The 20610-nt window shown below is 45.8% G+C and overlaps 1 protein-coding gene across 3 annotated transcripts in view; it reads right to left on the bottom strand.

The window, feature by feature from the left end:
- Positions 1-20610, bottom strand: part of CA10 (carbonic anhydrase 10) — a 357102-nt gene that overhangs the window by 206090 nt on the left and 130402 nt on the right. For all 3 annotated transcript variants that reach the window (XM_082212776.1, XM_082212777.1, XM_082212778.1), the window contains exon 4: positions 241-383. In XM_082212776.1, coding sequence (XP_082068902.1) covers positions 241-383 — 143 coding nt within the window. The remainder of the gene's footprint in view (positions 1-240; positions 384-20610) is intronic.

A 20610-nucleotide genomic window follows, 5' to 3' on the forward strand; every position in this document is an offset into this window, starting at 1 on the left:
GGAATGACGTTTGCTCCAATTTATCACTAAAGAGCAGGATTTCTGGGGGAAAGCAGCGGGGCAAAGGCAAAACTGCTCAGCCCCACGCTTTCCAGGTATGGGACAAGCGCAGGTCTGGCTGAGCCCCGAGTTCGAGATCCCACCTGATGGGGAAGGCATTGTCATACCTATGGAAAAATGCCAATGTGAAACAGCTGTTGCCATTTTTTTCAAGAGCGGAAGCCATGGCTGGAATCTTACCTTTCTGCCCCCTGTGTTTATGCGAAGAGGGGTGAGGAAGGGGTCGAAGATCATATGGCTGGTTTCTATGTTGACCGGTGATTGCCTTTTCCCAACAGAACAAAGATTCCAGGCGGAATTCACCAAGCCCCAAAATGAAGGAACTGTAACGAAAGAAAAGGGAAGGAAGTTTAAAGAAGAGGTTCTGGGAACAGGGCAGAGGAAGTCAACGCAAGCACTACTGGTATTGTACATCCCATACGAACAATCACTGTGAAAAGTTAAAATAAGGAAGGATCAAAAATTAACACAGTGGTACCTCGGGTTACAGACCTTCAGGTTACAGACGCTTCAGGTTTCAGACTCTGCTAACCCAGAAATACTACCTCGGGTTAAGAACTTTGCTTCAGGAAGAGAACTGAAATTGTGTGGCGGCGGCGCAGCGGCAGCCAGAGACCCCCATTAGCTAAAGTGTTAAGAATGGACCTCCAGAATGAATTAAATTCTTAACCCGAAGTACCACTGTAGAATCTTTTAAAGAAGCCACGAGGTGCAATCCGAACCTCCAATCCTCCACACTAGAGGGTGCTTGAATGGGGTGGGCCTCTGCCACTGAGGAAGCTCCACTGTCAGTGGAAATGTCCGGCCTGTGAGGAGCCCACCAATGTACCCAAGCAAATGGTGGGCAGGCAGAAGTTATCACAGGGTAGCTTGAACTAGATGTTTCAGGGGAAGGGATAGGGGTTGTTCAGCACAGAATCTGCTAGAGTGGCAATGGCTATACTGCTCCATCAAATCCCTCTGCTGCCAGCCAAGGGTTTGGCTGGCTCCCAATACTCAAGTTCCTTCATTGTTTTCTCGAGTGGTGGTTGTTTCTCTCATTTTCCTTTCCCGGGATGCCTGTAACCACTACAGACACTGTGGTTATTTGCACTTTAGAAAGCAGGGAACTGCAGAGAACTCTTAGATAATCCCATGCAATTTTGCAGAATGTACCCGCATTTTTCGCTCTATAACACGCACCCGACCATAACATGCACATAGTTTTTAGAGGAGGAAAACAAGAAAAAAAATATTCTAAATGAAACAGTGGATGTATGATTTTTGTGGTTCATGCTGTGGCCACAGACATGTGATCTGACGGTGAGTTTGGGGTAGCCCAATGCAAAAATCCTGAGGATCCATGTGGGTCCATGCTTTGTAACCACGTTTTTGCACCACTGCGGCCCCAGGCAACAGTGGGTGCGTGATTTTTTTGGTGCAAGCTGTAGCCATGGACATGCTATGTGATCTGATGGTGAATTTGGGGTGACCCAGTGCAAAAATCCTGAGGATCCATGTGGATCCGTGCTTTGTAACCAGGCTCTCTGTCCCTCTCTTCTCCCCACTCAATGGCTCTTCTCCCGCTTTGCTGTTTCAAAGCAAGCAATGCGAGCCACGGAGGAGGGAAGGAAGGGGAACCATGGATCCTCTGCTCAGGACTGCGGCAGATCCCCCCGCCATCGGTAGGCATTCGCTCCATAACACGCACAGACATTTCCCCTTACTTTCTAGGAGGAAAAAAGTGAGTGTTACGGAGCAAAAAATACGGTATTCCCCCCGCCCCTAAAGAAAAAGAAACCAGTCCTTTTTGAAGGCAGCTCTGTTTAGGGAAGTTTTTAATGTTTGATCTTTTATCGTGTTTTTAATATCCTGTTGGAAGCCGCCCAGAGTGGCTGGGGAGACCCGGCCTGATGGGCAAGGTATAAATATATGATGATGATGATGATGATGATGATGATGATGATGATGGTGCAGACAGTACAGAAGTAAGGCACACCCTGAAATAAATAAATAAAAATACTTAATGCTGTTTTGTTAGCTACTAAGTCACAGGTTGCCTTGTCCACTTTGCACGCCAGCCAGTGAAACTGCCATTACATGAAGCCTGTATAGCTTAGCTGGTTAGAGCGTGGCGCTGATAACACCAAGGTTGCAGGTTCGATCCCCTTTTGGGACAAGCTCCATTGCAGGGGGTTGGACTAGATGATCCTAAGGGTCCCTTCCAACCCTACAATTCTATGACTCTGTGTTCAGAAAGAGGTCTGCTAATCACTGTAGCTGTAGCAATCAGCCCTGACACGTAACATGCACATGCATTCAGCATTCTCAATGCTGCCATGATGACACTGAGGGGGCTGGAAGGGTGCTGGTCACTATTATTTATTTCATAGATTTCTCTCTCTTTTCCATCTGAGGTCCTCTTAGGGCAGGCTTCCTCAGCCTCGCCCCTCCAGATGTTTTTTGAGACTACAACTCCCAGCATCCCTCACCACTGGTCCTGCTAGCTAGGGATCATGGGAGTTGTATGCCAAAAAACATCTGGAGGGCCGAGGCTGAGGAAGCCTCTCATAGGGGCTCATATTGATAAGAATTCAATAATACACCTTTAAAAACACAAAAAGGGGGGCAGGGAGATCAGGTTCGACTTGTGTAAGAACTTGCAGTTGATTCTTATTTCCACTGGACAATTGGTCTTACAAAGGTCCTGGTGGAAGAGGAGACTGTCTGGCTGAAATATTGATTTATTAGATTTGACAGCTGCCCTGACAGTCACCCTGGAGCTCTGTATAAGGTGGTTCCTGGTTACAGGACCTATTATGCCCAGTCTCTGCAATAACCTCTTGAGGCTGCCATGTTGATTATTTGTATCTCCTCCTTAACTGTCATCTATGTGATCAGTGCCTGTGGTTATAGAAGCTAACATTTCAGCTACAGAAGGCTACTTTCAAGCAAGAGCTTTGGCATACTAGGCACAAACAACTTAGGACACGTTATGTCAAGCTAACCTTTGACATAGTCAAACGATAAATCCAACGGGGGGTTTTCAAAGGACAAGGGGTGGGAGGAAGGGTATTCTGCTGAGCCTTCAGTTTGCTGTGTGCATCTCCCCCCACAGATAAATTCATCTGCTCCGTTCTTCCACTTGCACTCATAATGCCTGAAAATTTAATTTCCAGCTTCACTTCCTTTCCCTTGTGTTGCTGCGCTGAGCCTTCTGTCTCTCTCTCTCTTCCCTCCCGATGACAGAAGCAGCAGGTGAGCAGAGGGATTGTCGCGGTGTTTGCTGAAGCAGCAGAGATCCAACAAAGGTGGCTGTGTCACTAGCGCTGAACATCAGTCTGTGGCTTAAAGGATATCATTGATCTCATGGAAAAAGCTGGAGGTGTTAAAAATGACCGCGCAGATTTGCCATTCCCATGTCCTCAGACACGCTTAAAAGTGCTCATAAACTAATCTGAAAACATGTCTGATTATCATAGCTCAGGTTCAGTCTCCATCATCTTCAGTTAAAATGATTTCAAGCTAGCTTCTTAGATTTATGGGTTACCATAGTTTTCTAATTATGTGTTGGAAGCTGCCCTAATTTTACAAATGGAGGCAGAATATGCATTTTTAGACAAAGAGGTGGGTTGCTCCACCAGGTGCTTTATTTATATTCACACACTTAAACTTTTGCAGTCCTAAGCAGGTAAGCAAAACAGGAGGTTGAATGGTGGCTGGGGATAGAGAAATCTGTCAGAGTTTCTATTTTTTCCCAAGCTCAAGTTCTCCACATTTCCACATCAATTTGCAACTTATTTTTTATTTTTTAAAAAGAAGTCTGCATTAAAAAAAATGCATTTTAGTGTGAAGTTCTCCTAATATAGGCATTTTTGCATAGCGATTTTCCTTAATATAATGCATTCTCAGTAACATGCACATTTCCCCCCTCACACTTTAGGCCAGCATATGCATTTTTCGGCACACATTGCTTGGTTGGAAAATGGCCCTGCAATATTTGGGGAGTTTGGCAGGTGTGGTGGCAGCGCCAATCTGAGCTTTGCCCCTCCCACACTACCCATTACTGGTTGGATTCCCCCCCCTCCTCCCTGAGCAGGAAGTAGAGTGGGCAAGAAACAAGAAAATTTCTTATTTAGTTTATCATGCTAATGTTCAACACAGGAAATGGTAGCCGAGCAAATAATGTGACTGGATAGCAGTTCATACATTACTAAAATGGTACCTTGGTTCTCAAACACCTTGGTACTCAAAGAACTTGGAACCCAAACACTGCAAACCCAGAAGTAAGTGTTCCGGTTTGCGAACCTTTTCCAGAAGTCGAATGTGCTCCATTTTGAGTGGTATGCTTCCAATCTGAGTGCCACACTTCTGTTTTGAGTGTTATGCTGAGGTCTGTTTTTGCTATTGATGTTGTGTTTTTGTTTTTGCGGCTCTTTTTGTTTTGTTTTTGTGATTGTGTGGAACCCAGTTCAGCTACTGCTTGCTTGATTGTGTGACTGCAGTACATTGTTTATTGCTTTCATTTTATGGCTCAGTGGTCTTGTCAGATAGTAAAATTCATGTTAGATTGCAGTTCTGGAGGTTGTTTTTAAAAGTCTGAAACGGGTTAATCCATTTTGTATTACTTTCTATGGGAAAGCATTCCTTAGTTTTGGAATGCCTTGGTTTTGGAACGGACTTCTGGAACGGATTAAGTTTGAGAAACAAGGCACCATGGTAAAGGCAAAAGGTAAAGGACCCCTGGACGGTTAAGTCCAGTCAAAGGTAATTATGGGGTGCGATGCTCATCTCGCTTTCAGGCCAAGGGAGCTAGCGTTTGTCCACAGACAGTTTTTGGGTCACGTGGCCAGCATGACTGAACCGCTTTTGGCACAACAGAACACCGTGATGTAAGACAGAGCACATGGAAACACCATTTATCTTCCTGTCGCATTGGTACCTATTTATCTACTTGTACTGGCGTGCTTTCGAACTGCTAGGTTGGCAGGAGCTGGGACAGAACAACGGGAGCTCACCCCAGCGCTGGGATTCGAACCGCCAACCTTCAATCAATCAATCAATCAATCATTTTATTCGACCGTCAGTCAGCAAGCCCAAGAGGTTCAGTGGTTTAGACCACAGCGCCACAGATACAGACAAGTTTTCTTCCTCATGAATGTGAATCTTCCACACAAAATACCAGCTGCATGCCATCAGGCTAGATATTACTTATTCTACATGGCTGCAATCCCAGGCCCACTCAATGCACTAACAAGAATATTCAGTCTAGACAGAGGCCCTCTGTAGAAAATGAGTGGTTGGGATGCATTATGGATGCTTAGAATGATCTAGGCAGTCCGATTAAAAGCAATGTGACTTACGTTAGATGCAATGAACTTGTTTCATCAGCTCCAATGGGCTGTGAAGTTCTTGTTTACTCATAAATAACTCTTACTGATTTCGTTGGGTTTTCCTCCCAAGTAGCTGTTCAGAGGCTTGCAGCTGAGGCCACAACTAGCCTTCAGCTGCATTTCAGTCAGCAAATTCCACCCAACGCTTTCAACACGCAGGTGACAGAGACAGGACCTTTCCCACTATATAGCACTAATGCAAAACACATTAGCGTGAATAGCTGGCAAATGGGATGTGTAACATCAAAGAGGTGAGTGAAGCATTCACATTTGAAAGGCCTTCACTGTTTCCATCTCTCTACAAACACCGGAGAAATGCGTATGGTAGTAAGATTAAAGAACGGGAAATTTGACATTTTGTACAGTCCCCTTGCCAACGGAAGATATTCAGTTCTGATCACCATTAATACAAGACAGAGGTGAAGGAGGAAAAGAAAACCTTTCAAGAATGCTCGGATTGGCACAGAATAACCAAACCACACACCTCAGCTCATTACAAACTTGCACCAATCATGTGGTGGTTGCTTCTTCACTGGGCATTCAAACTGTAATCCTCCAGACCTGGATAAAATTCAGAATGGGTCTTGATAACATCAGAGGGAGTATGGCAAAGATCAGGTCACCCCCAACCCTGCACTTAGCAGAGGAGAATAGTACAGTGTAGAAAGTTCACTCATACCCTAAAGAGCCAGGTCTCATAGAAACTCTTGTGCAAGTCCCATTATGCCTTAGTATCTTGGGTGCATCATGAACTTTGAGCAGAGTATATGGCCTCCAAACAACAGACCCTCACCACTCTCCTACTCCTGCCCCGATCAGTTGGAGGTAGTGGGAATGGCTGGGAGCATCCTTTTTCCATGTCTAAGGTCTCAGGCTCTACAGTTGCTATGGCAAAATGTATGGTGCATCCAAGGGACATGGACATTATAGCAGCTATATTCTCTATGTTCTTGAACAAGCTGCTAGAATCTCTGTGTATATGTGTGCACATTCTCATATATATATATGTATGTAGGTATATATGTATGTGTGTGTGTGTGCGCGCGCGCCGCACGCAGTGTTTTTTTTCTAAAAAAAATGTTTAGGGCTACTTTCATTTTGATTCAAGTAAACCGCCATTTTATAGTTCAAATTGGGAAAAATAAATACAATGGACAAAAGTACAAAGATTCACAAAATGTTTAGGGGTATGCGTACCCCTATGTACCCCCAGAAAAAGCACTGTATATATGTGTGTGTGTGTGTGTGTGTGTGTGTGTATGAGAATGTGCCCTCTCTCTCTCTTTCTCTCTCTCTCTCTCTTACTGATAACAACCATTTTATTAAATGGCAACTACTGAAAAATTGTGAGTTTAGCCACCTCTGGTAATCCATTTGCTCTCTGTCGATTTATAAAGGCAAATTATTGCTTTAAGACTTTATATTTTTTCCCTTCCCTCCCTCTCTCTGCTCTTAAATACAATGAGGGGGTGTTTTGTTTGAAGTGCCATCTTCTGCCGTTAATCCTATGTTTTTAAAACATATTTATTTCCTTTCTATATTCCCCTCCTGTTCCAAATGGCAAGCAGACAATCTGAAAGCAGAGTTCCACATTTACAAAACTAACTTTTACCAGAACCCATTTTGTTGTCCTTCCTCATTATTGCATTCTGAGGAATTAATGATTTCTTAGAGAGATCGGAACAGCATATATCCAATTTGGATTTAGCGCGCACGCACACACACACTTACCAATAACAGACAGGAGTGGGGGCATTACAAGCCAATTAAACAATGAGTGCCATTAATTAAAAAAAAATTGTTCACAGTGCATAACAACGCGAAAGAAAAGAAGAAAACTTTAGTTAAACCAAGAAGGTTTATCCCTTTTTCCTCTAAGAAATTAAAAGCTGAAATCTTATACACATACGAGCTTGGCTGTGACTGAATGCAGTGGGGCTTACCTCTGAGTAGGAAGGCATAGGATTGTGCTATAATAGTATTTTAAGAAAATTTTAAGCCTATTCATCATTTTACTTATGAGTGCATAGTACAAGAAGCATTTAACTACTCTGTAGAGAATAGTATGTAGGACGCGGGTGGCGCTGTGGGTAAAAGCCTCAGCGCCTAGGGCTTGCCGATCGAAAGGTCGGCGGTTCGAATCCCCGCGGCGGGGTGCGCTCCTGTCGTTCGGTCCCAGCGCCTGCCAACCTAGCAGTTCGAAAGCACCCCCGGGTGCAAGTAGATAAATAGGGACCGCTTACTAGCAGGAAGGTAAACGGCGTTTCCGTGTGCGGCTCTGGCTCACCAGAGCAGCGATGTCACGCTGGCCACGTGACCCGGAAGTGTCTCCGGACAGCGCTGGCCCCCGGCCTCTTGAGTGAGATGGGCGCACAACCCCAGAGTCTGTCAAGACTGGCCCGTATGGGCAGGGGTACCTTTACCTTTAGAGAATAGTATGCATATAACTTTCAGATATGTATTTGAATCTTAAAAGAAATAATAATAAAAAATAGGCAGGGATGTCAGCAGTATTTCCTGGAACCATATGCAAATTGTATCCTTTTTGTGGATGGGGTGGAGGGCTCAGCAATAAATCGGGTACCACACACAAGTAATAAAACTGCCTGGCAGACAGAATGTCAACTGGTGAAGCTTTCCCATATTTGTATTTCAATAGTAGGAAAGGCTTGGCCTATTGACTTCTCCTGCACGTTCCCTCCCTGGCAGGCCTGATGCCAGGCAGTGCCATCATTGGGCACCTTCTGGGGTCCACAGCTCTGCAGAGGGGGAGGCACACTGGTGATTCAAAGAGCCTCTTGGTCCTGCTATCTTCTTGTAAAGGTAAAGGGACCCCTGACCGTTAGGTCCAGTCGCGGATGACTCTGGGTTGCGGCGCTCATCTCGCTTTATTGGCCGAGGGAGCCGGCGTACAGCTTCCGGGTCATGTGGCCAGCATGACTAAGCCGCTTCTGGTGAACCAGAGCAGCACACGGAAACGCCGTTGACCTTCCCACCAGAGCGGTACCTATTTATCTACTTGCAATTTGATGGGCTTTCGAACTGCTAGGTTGGCAGGAGCAGGGACTGAGCAACGGGAGCTCACCCCGTCGCAGGATTCGAACCGCTGACCTTCTGATCGGCAAGCCCTAGGCTCAGTGGTTTAGACCACAGCGCCACCTGCGTCCCTAGTTGCTGCTTATTCATGGCCCCTCTCCAAGTGTGCAAACATGACTATGGCAAGAGAAAGTTGAGTAGACTGATCTCAGAGGAAGAGAGGGAGTACAGGGGCAGAGATGAGTCCATTTATGCAAGGAAGAGCTTCCTGAGACAGTTATGACTCAGAGCCCCCTCAAAATGTAGAGTTGGCACTGCTTCCCAGCCCTGTCATTCATCTTCCCCTCTGGCTTGCTGCCTGGCATATCTGGGCCCTGATCGGTTGCCCACAGTTGCTGGCTAGAACAGGACTGGCACAGGAACAGCCGTGCAGCCGGAAGGAAATCTGAATGCTACAGGGAGACCACAAAACCTGCTGGCTGCTGATCACGGCTGGCGAGCCTTCTTTTAAAACGTTCAGAAACAAAATGAGGGGGGCAGGCAACCTGACCCCAACCACCTCACCTGCAAGTAAGGTAAGCCCAACCTCACCACCTTGAAACCCTCGAGAAATTTCTACTGGCTCATCTTCAGCATGTTTTCTTTTAACGAAAAGAAACAATCGGTAAAATTGAGCATCCAGTGAAATATTGGCCCGGTATTGCTTCAGAATAGCCCACCGAAAGATACATGGGCAAATGCATCCAATGTCTTGTTTAAAGAGATGGTTTAATATATTTGCTTGCTTATTATTAGCTACCACAATAGACTGCTGGTATGATATTGGGGGGGGGTCGGGGTGCCATCTCGTTCTCAGGATTGTGGGTGCCCACCGCCGCAATGCAGATGTACAACGTCACACCCACCGACCCACCTGCACATAGTGTGTGTGACGTCAGATGCACTAGGTGCAGGTGTGTGTGTGTGATGGCCTGGGACTCGGGTTCCGGCTCGGAATCAGAGGAGTCTCAGTCCGCACTGGATCCTTTGCCTCAGGCATCATCTGAACCAAGTCTGGGGCCTGATCCTGAAGAGTCCCAGTCTGCACAGGTTCCCCTGCAACAAACACCAGCTGGGCCGAGTCAGGGGCCTGAGCCTGCCCTGGCTCCAGATGCGGGGATGACCTCGTTGCCTTCAGCTGGGCTATCACCTACAGCTGCTCCACTACCAGTTGGGTCAGGAGAGGCTGAGGCGGCCTCTGGGTCTAGTAACCCACTGACGTCTCCCGAGCTGCAGAGACTAAGGTCTGAGAGAAGGAGAGACCTGAGTACTCGCAGGAGGAGTGCTCGCCTTCAGGCGAAACAGGGAGGTGAATTGCTGGGGGATCAGGACCGTCTGCTACCCTGACAAAGATAAAAGGCTGTCGGACCCCGCTCCAGGTTGCGGGAGCAACATTGCTGTATGCTAGATCCTGCCTGAGATCCTCTACCTGTCCTTGCCTAGTTTCCTGCCTCGTGTACTGCCTTGACCCTGTTGGACTGACTCCTAGCAGAACCTTCAGATTCTGGACTGGTCCTTGACCGTGTTTCACAGGTTATCTCCGGGCCCAACACAGTGTGCTTGTGATGTCACACATCTGTGTTGTGGTGGCTGGCAGTGGCGACTCCTCTTCCTCCTTCTATCCAGAGCCAGTGAGGCACCCTTTTCTGTGGGGATGGTCTCGCACCAGGAGGCAGAGAGACTGCCTCCACATCCAAACCACAATCCCGGAAAAGAATGGCTCGCTGGCTGGCTATGGAGGATGAAGCTTTTTTCATTGACTTTGTGGGTGCCTGGCTCCTACAATTTTATTATAGATGGTGCCCAAGCACCTACGGCCTCCTGGAATTGGCTCCTAAAGGTAAAGGTAAAGGGACCCCTGACCATTAGGTCCAGTCGTGACCGACTCTGGGGTTGCAGCGCTCATCTCGCTTTATTGGCTGAGAGAGCTGGCGTACAGCTTCCGGGTCATGTGGCCAGCATGACTAAGCTGCTTCTGGTGAACCAAAGCAGCGCACGGAAACACTGTTTACCTTCCCGCCGGAGCGGTACCTATTTATCTACTTGCACTTTGACATGCTTTTGAACTGCTAGGTTGGCAGGAGCAGGGACCGAGCAACGGGAGCTCACACTGTTGTGGGGATTCAAACCGCCAACCTTCTGATCGGCAAGTCCTAGGCTCTGTGGTTTAACCCACAGCGCCACCCGCATCCCACCTATGGGGGGAGGGGGATATAAATAATATTGATAAGGAATATAGAACTAAAAGGAACTGGGCTAATAGAAATCCTCCTCCTCCTCCTCCTCCTTTTAAGAGAATCCTTTATGAAGAGTTTCACCATGAGTAAACAAACCTCTCTATCTCACTTCAAAATCTCTCTGGTGGTCAGATGAGATCTGCAATACATTTTCCTTCATTCCACATTATGTTATTATGGTATTTATTCTCTTTCTTTTTTTTAAAGAAGAAGACAGTTTTTCACCGTGTCTACTGATAATAGCAGAAGCAGCAATATTGCAGGCTGGCAGATGTAGATTTAAGTACTTAGAGGGGAGGGGGACTTCTTAAATATGAGAGCTGTTCAACAATGGAATTGCCAGGGGAAGCTGCTGGATATTTTCTTGGAGATTTTGAAGAAAAGGTTAAGATCGCGATAACCCCGCCTTATGATAGGGATTTAAGTCTGTGCGGTCTGCTGGGCTTGATTTGATTTTATGATTCATGGGAAGGCACAATGATGCAAAGGAAACTAGTAACTTTTTGCTGTGATAAGCCCATGGGTCTCAGCTGTAAAGGCAACACAATATTCAAGTTGCTGGAAAGAAACTTTAGCATGCTACCCTAATACACAAGCTCTGCCAGTTGAGGGGCTATCAGTGTTTCCCAAACACGGGTCTGCCGCATAACCATAGTTGGTTGCACAGTCCTGACTGGTGGGTTTTGGTGGTGCGTCCATGGATGCTGGACACATGCATGCCATTTCTCCTTCAGTTTGAGTTTTCCTGATCACTCTGCTTTCTTCTGAGCTGAGAAGATATAGGATACAATGGCCATTTTGCCAGTCTACTAGCAGTGTATCAAACTTCTCATTTTTCAATTCCTGTGATGCTCGCTCATATCCGCCCCAGATCAGGCGTGCTCCCTGCCCTGTGGCCAGTTGCACAGCTGAACACCATTCTGTCATGTCTTTTGGTGTCCAAGATTTATGCCTCTCAAGCATTTATGGCATTACGTTTAGCTTTTATGTAAAAGTCGAGAAGGTCAGGTGGTTATCTGGAGGCATTAGCATCATGGTTTCCTTCAAGCAGAGTACGTGGAAGTAATGAATGGACTGCTTTTAATGATGTACACTGAGCTCTTTTCTCTCTCTGTGGTTTCAATTCCCAATTTCAATAAACTAGCTTGAGATTTTATCTTTGGCACCGGTAATTATATAAGCCAAGAATAATTGCTGGGTAAATACAACCTGATTGGCTTTTATTTTACGACTGGGCTTCATTTCAAGCTTAAATTATGAAAATAATGAACTCAATGAATAAACTGAAGTAGAGATCTTATCAACTCTTACCTCCAACTTTAGAACTTGGACTGATTTTTAGAACTAATTTACATAATCCTTTTAGCCTGGAAAAAATGTGGGGCATTTTGAACTACCATGCATTTTGTGGCAGAGCACAGGCTACTTGGTCCCCGTGCCACCATGACAGTTTGAAAGCCATGGGATCCTAGGACTGGATTATTCAGTGCTTTTTTTCTTTAAAAAAATGTTTAGGGGTACTCTCATTTTTCTACTCATATTGAAATACAGTCATACCTCATGTTACGTCTGCTTCAGGTTGTGTGTTTTTGTCTTGTGTCCCGCGGCAAACCGGAAGTACTGGAATGGGTTACTTCCAGGTTTCGCTGCTTGCGCATGCGTGCCAAATCGTGCCGCACGCCTGCACAGATGCAGCGCTTCGAGTTGAGGGCTTTTCACGTTATGAGCGGGCCTCCAGAACGGATCCTGTCCATAACACGAGGTACCACTGTACTGCCCCACAAAATTAGACTCACAAAATGTTTAGGGGTATGCGTGCCCCTGTGTCCCCCCAGAAAAAAAGCACTGGGATTATTGCAGGTGGCTAAAGGATATACTGCACCCAATCCATTTGTGACCATATGACACAAGCAGACCCTGTCCCAATAAACTGATCTAGTTCCTCAAAAGCAGTTTTGCTCAGGTGCTGCCTATGCTGTTCAGAGGCTACCTTTCTATGCTAGAGTATGTCTCTCCCCCACATAGCACCTGCCCTTCAACTCGGTGAATCACATGCTGCTGTGGAGTTTGTGAATCCATAAATCTTAGAGGCAGGGCCAATTGTGCAAGGATTTCCCCACCCAACTCATCACCCTACCAGGAAGAAGGGTAGCAAATAGATAGATATGGCTCACTCCATTGGCCACACCCACACTATGCATTAGCATGGGGTCATACCACGTGTGTGTGTGTGTGTGTGTGTGTGTGTGTGTGCATGTGGGCACATGCATATGAGGGAAGGAGGGGAATGAAAGAAGGGGAGTAGTAAAAGATTGTGTATCCACAATAAGTGCCTTGTTGGATAAGAACAGATGCCCATCTATTGAAGCATTCTGTTCTTATAACGGCCAATCAGTTGCCAATGGGAAATCTGCCAACAGGACCGGAATACAACAGCACTCTCCTCATTTGTGATACCCAGCAATGGATATCTATAGGCATAATTCCTCCGGGAGTGGAAAGAGAACATAACCATCTTAAGTAGCACTCAGTGATAGCCTTATCTTCTTCCATAAGTTATGAATTTCTCTAATTCTTTAGAGCCAAGTTAGTGGCCATCGCTACATCTTGTGTGTGTAGATTCCATAATTCAACTATGCACTGTGTGAAGTCATAACTTCTTTTGCCTGCCCAGAATCTTCTATTATTCAGCTTCAATGGATGGCCCCAGGTACCAGCATTATGAGACACAAAGAAAACAAAAACTCTACATCTCCTGTCACCAGGAGTTGCATAGACATCCTACCCAAAACAAACCTTGCCATCAGACACTAGTGCTCCCACATGCTGAGCAATCAGTAGCTTGGTGAGATGGATGCTAGAGTAGGGTTACCAGACGCCCCCATTTCCCGGGGACAGTCCCCGGATTTGCAAATCTGTCCCCGGAATGTCCTCAGATTTCATTAAATTTCCCTGGGAAATGTGACACCCTGCTCTCCTGGAGTAATATGCAGCTAGAGGGGTAGGAGGGACGCGGGTGGCGCTGTGGGTTAAACCACAGAGCCTAGGACTTGCTGATCAGAAGGTCGGCGGTTCAAATCCCCGCAATGGGGTGAGCTCCCGTTGTTCGGTCCCTGCTCCTGCCAACCTAGCAGTTCGGAAGCACATCAAAGTGCAAGTAGATAAATAGGTACCGCTCCGGCAGGAAGGTAAACGGTGTTTCCGTGCGCTGCTCTGGTTCGCCAGAAGCGGCTTAGTCATGCTGGCCACATGACCTGGAAGCTGTACGCCGGCTCCCTCAGCCAATAAAGCGAGATGAGCGCCATAACCCCAGAGTCGGCCACGACCGGACCTAATGGTCAGGGGTCCCCTTGGCCAACTGGACTGGTGGTGGGCTGGCGCAGAGCTGGGCAGCTGAGCATGAGAGAGAGCGTGAACAAGAGTGTGTCCCCGATGGCTGGGAACTGCAGAAGTCAAACTGGAGCAGGGAAGCCTTGTGTTCTATGAGGTTGAGGCTGCTTGAGTTGAGGTACCTCCATTGCGGGGGGTTGGCCTAGATGACCTTCAGAGTTCCTTTCCAAATCTGTGATTCTGTGATCATCCCACAGTTGTATTCTCAAACTCTGCTTCCAACTCCACCCCCCAGGTTTTTCTTCTCCTCCTCGAGACAGCAAAACAGCTGATGTATAGATGTAATTAGGGATAATAAAGCATGTATTTTTTTTTTTAAAAAGTGTTCCCAGATTCATTGAAAACAATTTGGTAACCATATGCTAGAGCCCTCAAAAGTTGACCCAATCATTCAACCTGATGACTCCATCCACTTCTACCCAACCACTAGACACAGACCAGGTTGAGAGATGCCAAGGGCAGTGAACTTTCAGGGGCTTCTAAAATACCTCCAAAGAGAGGCATTTACACCTTTCACCTGTACTATATACAGTGTTTCAATTCCTGAAATACTATTTATTATATTTGGAAATTCAGGTTGCTTGTAGGCAACTTGAAAAGATGTAGTGATATGTAGACTAGAATACACAAAAGGGTATGTTATTAATGAAGGAATACAATGGAAAAGTACAAGGTAGCCTCATAGCTGGTCTGGAACACTAAACCCAGTTGAGACATTTGACAAGAAACATTTTTTAAAAAAACCAACCACAAATACTAACCAACTGCTGCAACAACAGGGAAAAAATGCAATAAATACAAATGAAGGAAAAATAATGTTTGAAGGAGAAATCTACTCATAATCTCTGCTAAAATCCCGAGTGGGTAAGGATCTTGTTTTTTGTTACACGCTCTTTGGTTTTTAAACAGCTGCAGACAAAAAAGATAGACAAAGGTCTATCTAGTCTAGCATCCCTGGTGAGATTCCCCTAGCCATTTTCCAGTAGTCTATCGTCATACTCTCTTCTTCGTCGCCGGCATCTGATATCAGAGGTATGGAATCTTTGCACCTGAGGGGATTCCATTTAGACAGCTTAAAAAAATTATTTTATAGCCCCACACACATCGACACACCAATCACTTACCTCTCACATACCATACTGAGGTTAGGATGTTTCAGTCATGTATATAATATGCTATGACAACCCACTTGCCTGAAGTCCATATACAACTCTTACATACTGATTCAGCAAGGAAACGTGTGCACAGGAGATTCCCACATAGACATCCCTAGCTGGATGGGGATTTGGATATGTGAACCCCCAGCCTGTGCTGTGTGTTTGTAGTCCTGTTGTTGTTTAGTCGTTTAGTTGTGTCTGACTCTTCGTGACCCCATGGACCAGAGCACGCCAGGCTCTCCTGTCTTCCACTGCCTCCCGCAGTTTGGTCAAACTCATGTTCGTAGCTTCGAGAACACTATCCAACCATCTCGTCCTCTGTCGTCCCCTTCTCCTTGTGCCCTCCATCTTTCCCAACATCAGGGTCTTTTCCAGGGAGTCTTCTCTTCTCATGAGGTGGCCAAAGTATTGGAGCCTCAGCTTCAGGATCTGTCCTTCCAGTGAGCACTCAGGGCTGATTTCCTTCAGAATGGAGAGGTTTGATCTTCTTGCAGTCCATGGGACTCTCAAGAGTCTCCTCCAGCACCATAATTCAAAAGCATGAATTCTTCGGCAATCAGTCTTCTTTATGGTCCAGCTCTCACTTCCATACATCACTACTGGGAAAACCATAGCTTTAACTATACGGACCTTTGTCGGCAAGGTGAAGTCTCTGCTTTTTAAGATGCTGTCTAGGTTTGTCATCGCTTTTCTCCCAAGAAGCAGGCATCTTTTAATTTTGTGACTGCTGTCACCATCTGCAGTGATCACGGAGCCCAAGAAAGTAAAATATTTCACTGCCTCCATTTCTTCTCCTTCTATTTGTCCTAGTTAGCTACTTTGAATATGACCCAAAAGCATCTCAGGATGAGGAGGACAGGGGGTGGGGGTTTGTGGCTTCTCCCTGTTTTTCTCTTCTCAGCAAACTGCTGCCAAAACATTCAAACAGGTCACACATGCATTGGATTTGGGCCCTACCCTATTATTTTTCTATGCCATCTGTTTCTGGTAACCTTTCTGATCTCTGTCTTTTGTAGTTCTGAACTAGGTAACAGTTAATGTAATAACTGTCACATCAACAGCTGCAGATCAGCCTCCATCATGTTCCTGCACTAAAATTATTTTGCATGCCGCTGAGCTTGAACTGTAATTAATTGCAGCCAAATGGAGACTATTTGCACCTCCTCCATAGTGATTTTTTGGGGCTTATTTATTACTTTTCTATTTACTTGCAAGTGTTAGGAAGAAAGCAGGTAAGAAAGTAATATTAGCAAACCAAATCAGTCAGATGATGGTAGCCTCAGGACAAGACATTCTTCAGTTATAAGCTGAGTAATTACGGCTATCCATTTAATTACAAGTATCCAAATACTGGGGTGGTGATATGCAAGAGGAAAGAAATTTTCTGCTCATTGATCTCCTTGGTTGCCACTTCCTGCACGTCATGTCCTCCTCAGCCTGATCTCTGACAAGTCAGTTCATGATAGCAGGATGGTTCCCTGCACACAAACAGCTGTGGTTGTTTAGTGGTTAGAGTACTGGACTAGCACTCAGCTATACAACTGCAAATATAACATTTTAAATGTGTTTTAAATGCAACATACAATGTGACGCTAGATGGCAATGGTGAGCACTATGGAAAATTCAATGTATTTTTTTTAAAAAAGAAAGCATTTTCAGAGCGGTTTTAATGTGTGTCTAGATTCCATCCATTCTTAAGGAAATCAGCCCTGGGTGCTCACTGGAAGGACAGATCCTGAAGCTGAGGCTCCAATACTTTGGCCACCTCATGAGAAGAGAAGACTCCCTGGAAAAGACCCTGATGTTGGGAAAGATGGAGGGCACAAGGAGAAGGGGACGACAGAGGACGAGATGGTTGGATAGTGTTCTCGAAGCTGCCAGCATGAGTTTGACCAAACTTTGGGAGGCAGTGGAAGACAGGAGTGCCTGGCGTGCTCTGGTCCAGGGGGTCACGAAGAGTTGGACACGAAGAAGAAGAAGAAGAATTTGGATTTGATATCCCGCCTTTCACTCCCCTTCAGGAGTCTCAAAGCGGCTAACAATCTCCTTTCCCTTCCTCCCCCACAAAAAACACTCTGTGAGTTGAGTGGGGCTGAGAGACTTCAAAGAAGTGTGACTGGCCCAAGGTCACCCAGCAGCTGCATGTGGAGGAGCGGAGACACGAACCCGGTTTCCCAGATTACGTGACTACCGCTCTTAACCACTACACCACACTGGCTCACACGACTAAACGACTAAACAACAACAACAAGATTCCATCTAGCACTGGTAACATCCCAGATCCCAGTTCACACCCATGCTTAGCCCTGAAGCTTACTGAGTGACCTTGGGTGATTTATACTCTTTCAGCCTTTACTACCTCACTGAGTTGTTGTGAAGAAAAAGGGGATAGGGAAAACCATTTATCTCATCTTTGGTAGGATATGAATTCAATAATATTAATACTCTGCCACTGCTGCTGAGGCAGATGATGTTTATGAGATGACAAGAATGAGTTTGTGACGCAGAAGGAGCATATTCAATTTTAAGTGGCACCTCAGTCAACCTAGAGACTGATGGAGAATGTGAACAGGTATCTTTTTAACCTTGCCATTTCTTAAGTTGGCTGCTACAAATTCTCAAGTTGTGTGAAAGTGGAGTTTATGCAGATGTGTGGATAACTCCAGGCAAAGGGGAGATTTCTGAGTCAGCCCCTCACGCTGGCATCAAGCAAGGCAGAGAACGAGTGAAGAAGCAGATGGCTCTGCAATTAATTTTCTCCTCAGTTGTACTTTAAATTTTTCAAAGTGAAAACCGGCCATTTTTGTACATTCTCGACTGAGTGGAGAATAAGCTTCCTGGGACGTTGTTGGCCACTGTGTCAAGCATATGGATTTTCCTACAACCTTATGGTTTCAGCAACTTCATTCCCTTCATTTTTCTCACTAGAAGGCTTCCACAGTGAATGCTTTGTTTGTGAACGGATGAAAAAAGGCCCTTTTCTACCTTCTAAGATGCTGTAACCCAACAGCATGGATGTTTTCTCAGAAGCCAAGAGAGTGAGCTCAGCGGTGTTTACTCTCAAGTAAGCTGCCTTTAATACCCTAGATTTTATGAACATGGCAACAGATGGGAATATTTCATCAGGAGCTCATAGGTTATTAGGAAAACAGCAGAGAGCAAAAGCATACTTTATCTTAATAGAATTGCCCCTCAATATTTGTGGTGACGCTCTTACTGCAGTATGGCCTAGTGTTATCTCCCATCACAAAAGATCAACAGGAAAGAGGTTACAACAGCCAATATTGATTTTTGGCTTGTATATTTGCTTGGTTTTGGTGTTTTTTTAAAACAGGCTGAATCTCGGTCTTTGTGTAGAGAGTGCTACATTGATATAGCAGCCTAGCATGTTTTAGATTTCTGTTCCCAACTTTGTCCAATATTAGATTTATTAAAACACACACACAACAACAGCCAATCTCTCATCATGCCACACACTTCTGTATCTTTTAAGCTCCCTTTTACCATCCCTTAGAATACAGGTAACTCGCCTCTTATAAGAGGGTTTGAAATTATTCCAATCGGTTGGTTTTACTGATTTTACATCCTATACCCAGAGTGGAGCAGGTGGTGCTGTGGTTTAAACCACTGAGCCTCTTGGGCTTGCCGATCAGAAGGTTGGTGGTTCAAATCCCTGTGACGGGGTGAACTCCCATTGCTCTGTCCCAGCTCCTGCCAACCTAGCAGTTCGAAAGCACACCAGCATAAATAGATAAATAGACATCGTTGCGGCAGGAAGGTAAACGGCGTTTCTGTGCGCTTTGGTTTCCATCACGGTGTCCCGTTGTGCCAGTTTAGTCATGCTGGCCACATGACCCAGAAAGCTGTCTGTGGACAAACACTGGCTCCCTTGGCCTGAAGAAAAATGAGCACCACAACCCTATAGTCACCTTTGACTGGACTTAACCATACCTTTACCTTTTTTTTACTCTATACCCAGAGCCGGTGCAAGTCATTTTGGCACCTGAAGCAAACCACAAAATGATGCTCTCCCCCACCAACAGAGAAGGCATGAGGGAAGATCTACGTCAAGGAAATAACCTGGGAAATAAAGAAGTACTCTGGGAAGAAGGTGTGTGGGGGGAAACAAATCAACCTTACCCAACATAGTTGCACAAAATAGTTCTGCATTGTGCATCCTTTGTAGGTCTGCACTATATATTGTGCTTGACATCAATATCTTTACTGCAAGGCTACCTGCTGCTGCTGCTTCTTTAGCTACTATTATTCTTCCCCTCTATGGCTATTTACCTCACACATTCTTTCTTTCTTTCCCCCCCCCCTTCCAGAAAATGAGGAAGCAGCCCTGTGTGGCAAACACGATTTTTGTAGAAAATACAATTGCCAATTTTCTAGAAGCAATTTTAGCTGCAGCTGCATAATTGTGTTGTGTTTGGTAATAATAGCCGCAGTAATTATAACCTTCATTACTATGCATTGCTGCATCACTTTTTTGCCGACCAAAGTGGTAAAGATGGCTGTCGGATTAGTATCTGCAATGTCTAGATGTTTCATTACATTTGAGATGTGCTGATAAAATGGACAGCCTCATAAATTGTAACTGCACTTAATTACCGTTGTTTCAAAGTGGCGTACAAGTAACTCAACACAATAAAGAGGAAAAAAATCAGAATGAACCTTGTTTTATTCACTCAAAAATCCTGTAACTTAGATCCGTGTTCCAGTTTTACAGGTAAGAAAACAGAGGTTCTGATAAAAAAAAATCACATCAAATCTATTCCCTCCCTGCAACACATTTTCATTTCTAAGAGTAGCTTACATCAACAATTACCATATTTTTTGTCCCATAGGACGCACCTAGTTTTTTGGGGAGGAAATAAAGGAAAAAACCTTTTCCTTTATTTCCCCCCCAAAACCAGGTCGGGGAAACCAAACCAGGTCGGGGAACAGCGGGATGGTGGCGGTGCGCCTCCCCACTGTCCCCCGAGCTTGTGGGGCTGGCACTGGGGAGAAGTGCGCTTCTCCCCAGCGCCAGCCTCCAAACCAGGTCGAGGAACAGCGGGATGGCGGCGCTGCGCCTCCCCACTGTCCCCTGAGCTTGTGGGGCTGGCCGATGTCTGCCCGAAGCGCGGGGTGCTCTGCTTCAGGGCGCCCGCGCACCGGGCGGCAGGCTGCTATCCGCAGCCTAGGGAGCCCTGCAGGAACTCCCGCGGGCTCCCCAGGTGCGCATTGACCCCTCTCGCTCTCCAAGCTTCAGCGAAAGCCTGTATTCGCCCCATAGGACGCACACAGATTTTCCCTTCATTTTTGGAGGGGAAA

Source organism: Podarcis vaucheri (assembly GCF_965113315.1).
Source record: "Podarcis vaucheri genome assembly, chromosome: 2".
NCBI classification, from domain to species: Eukaryota; Metazoa; Chordata; class Lepidosauria; order Squamata; family Lacertidae; genus Podarcis; species Podarcis vaucheri.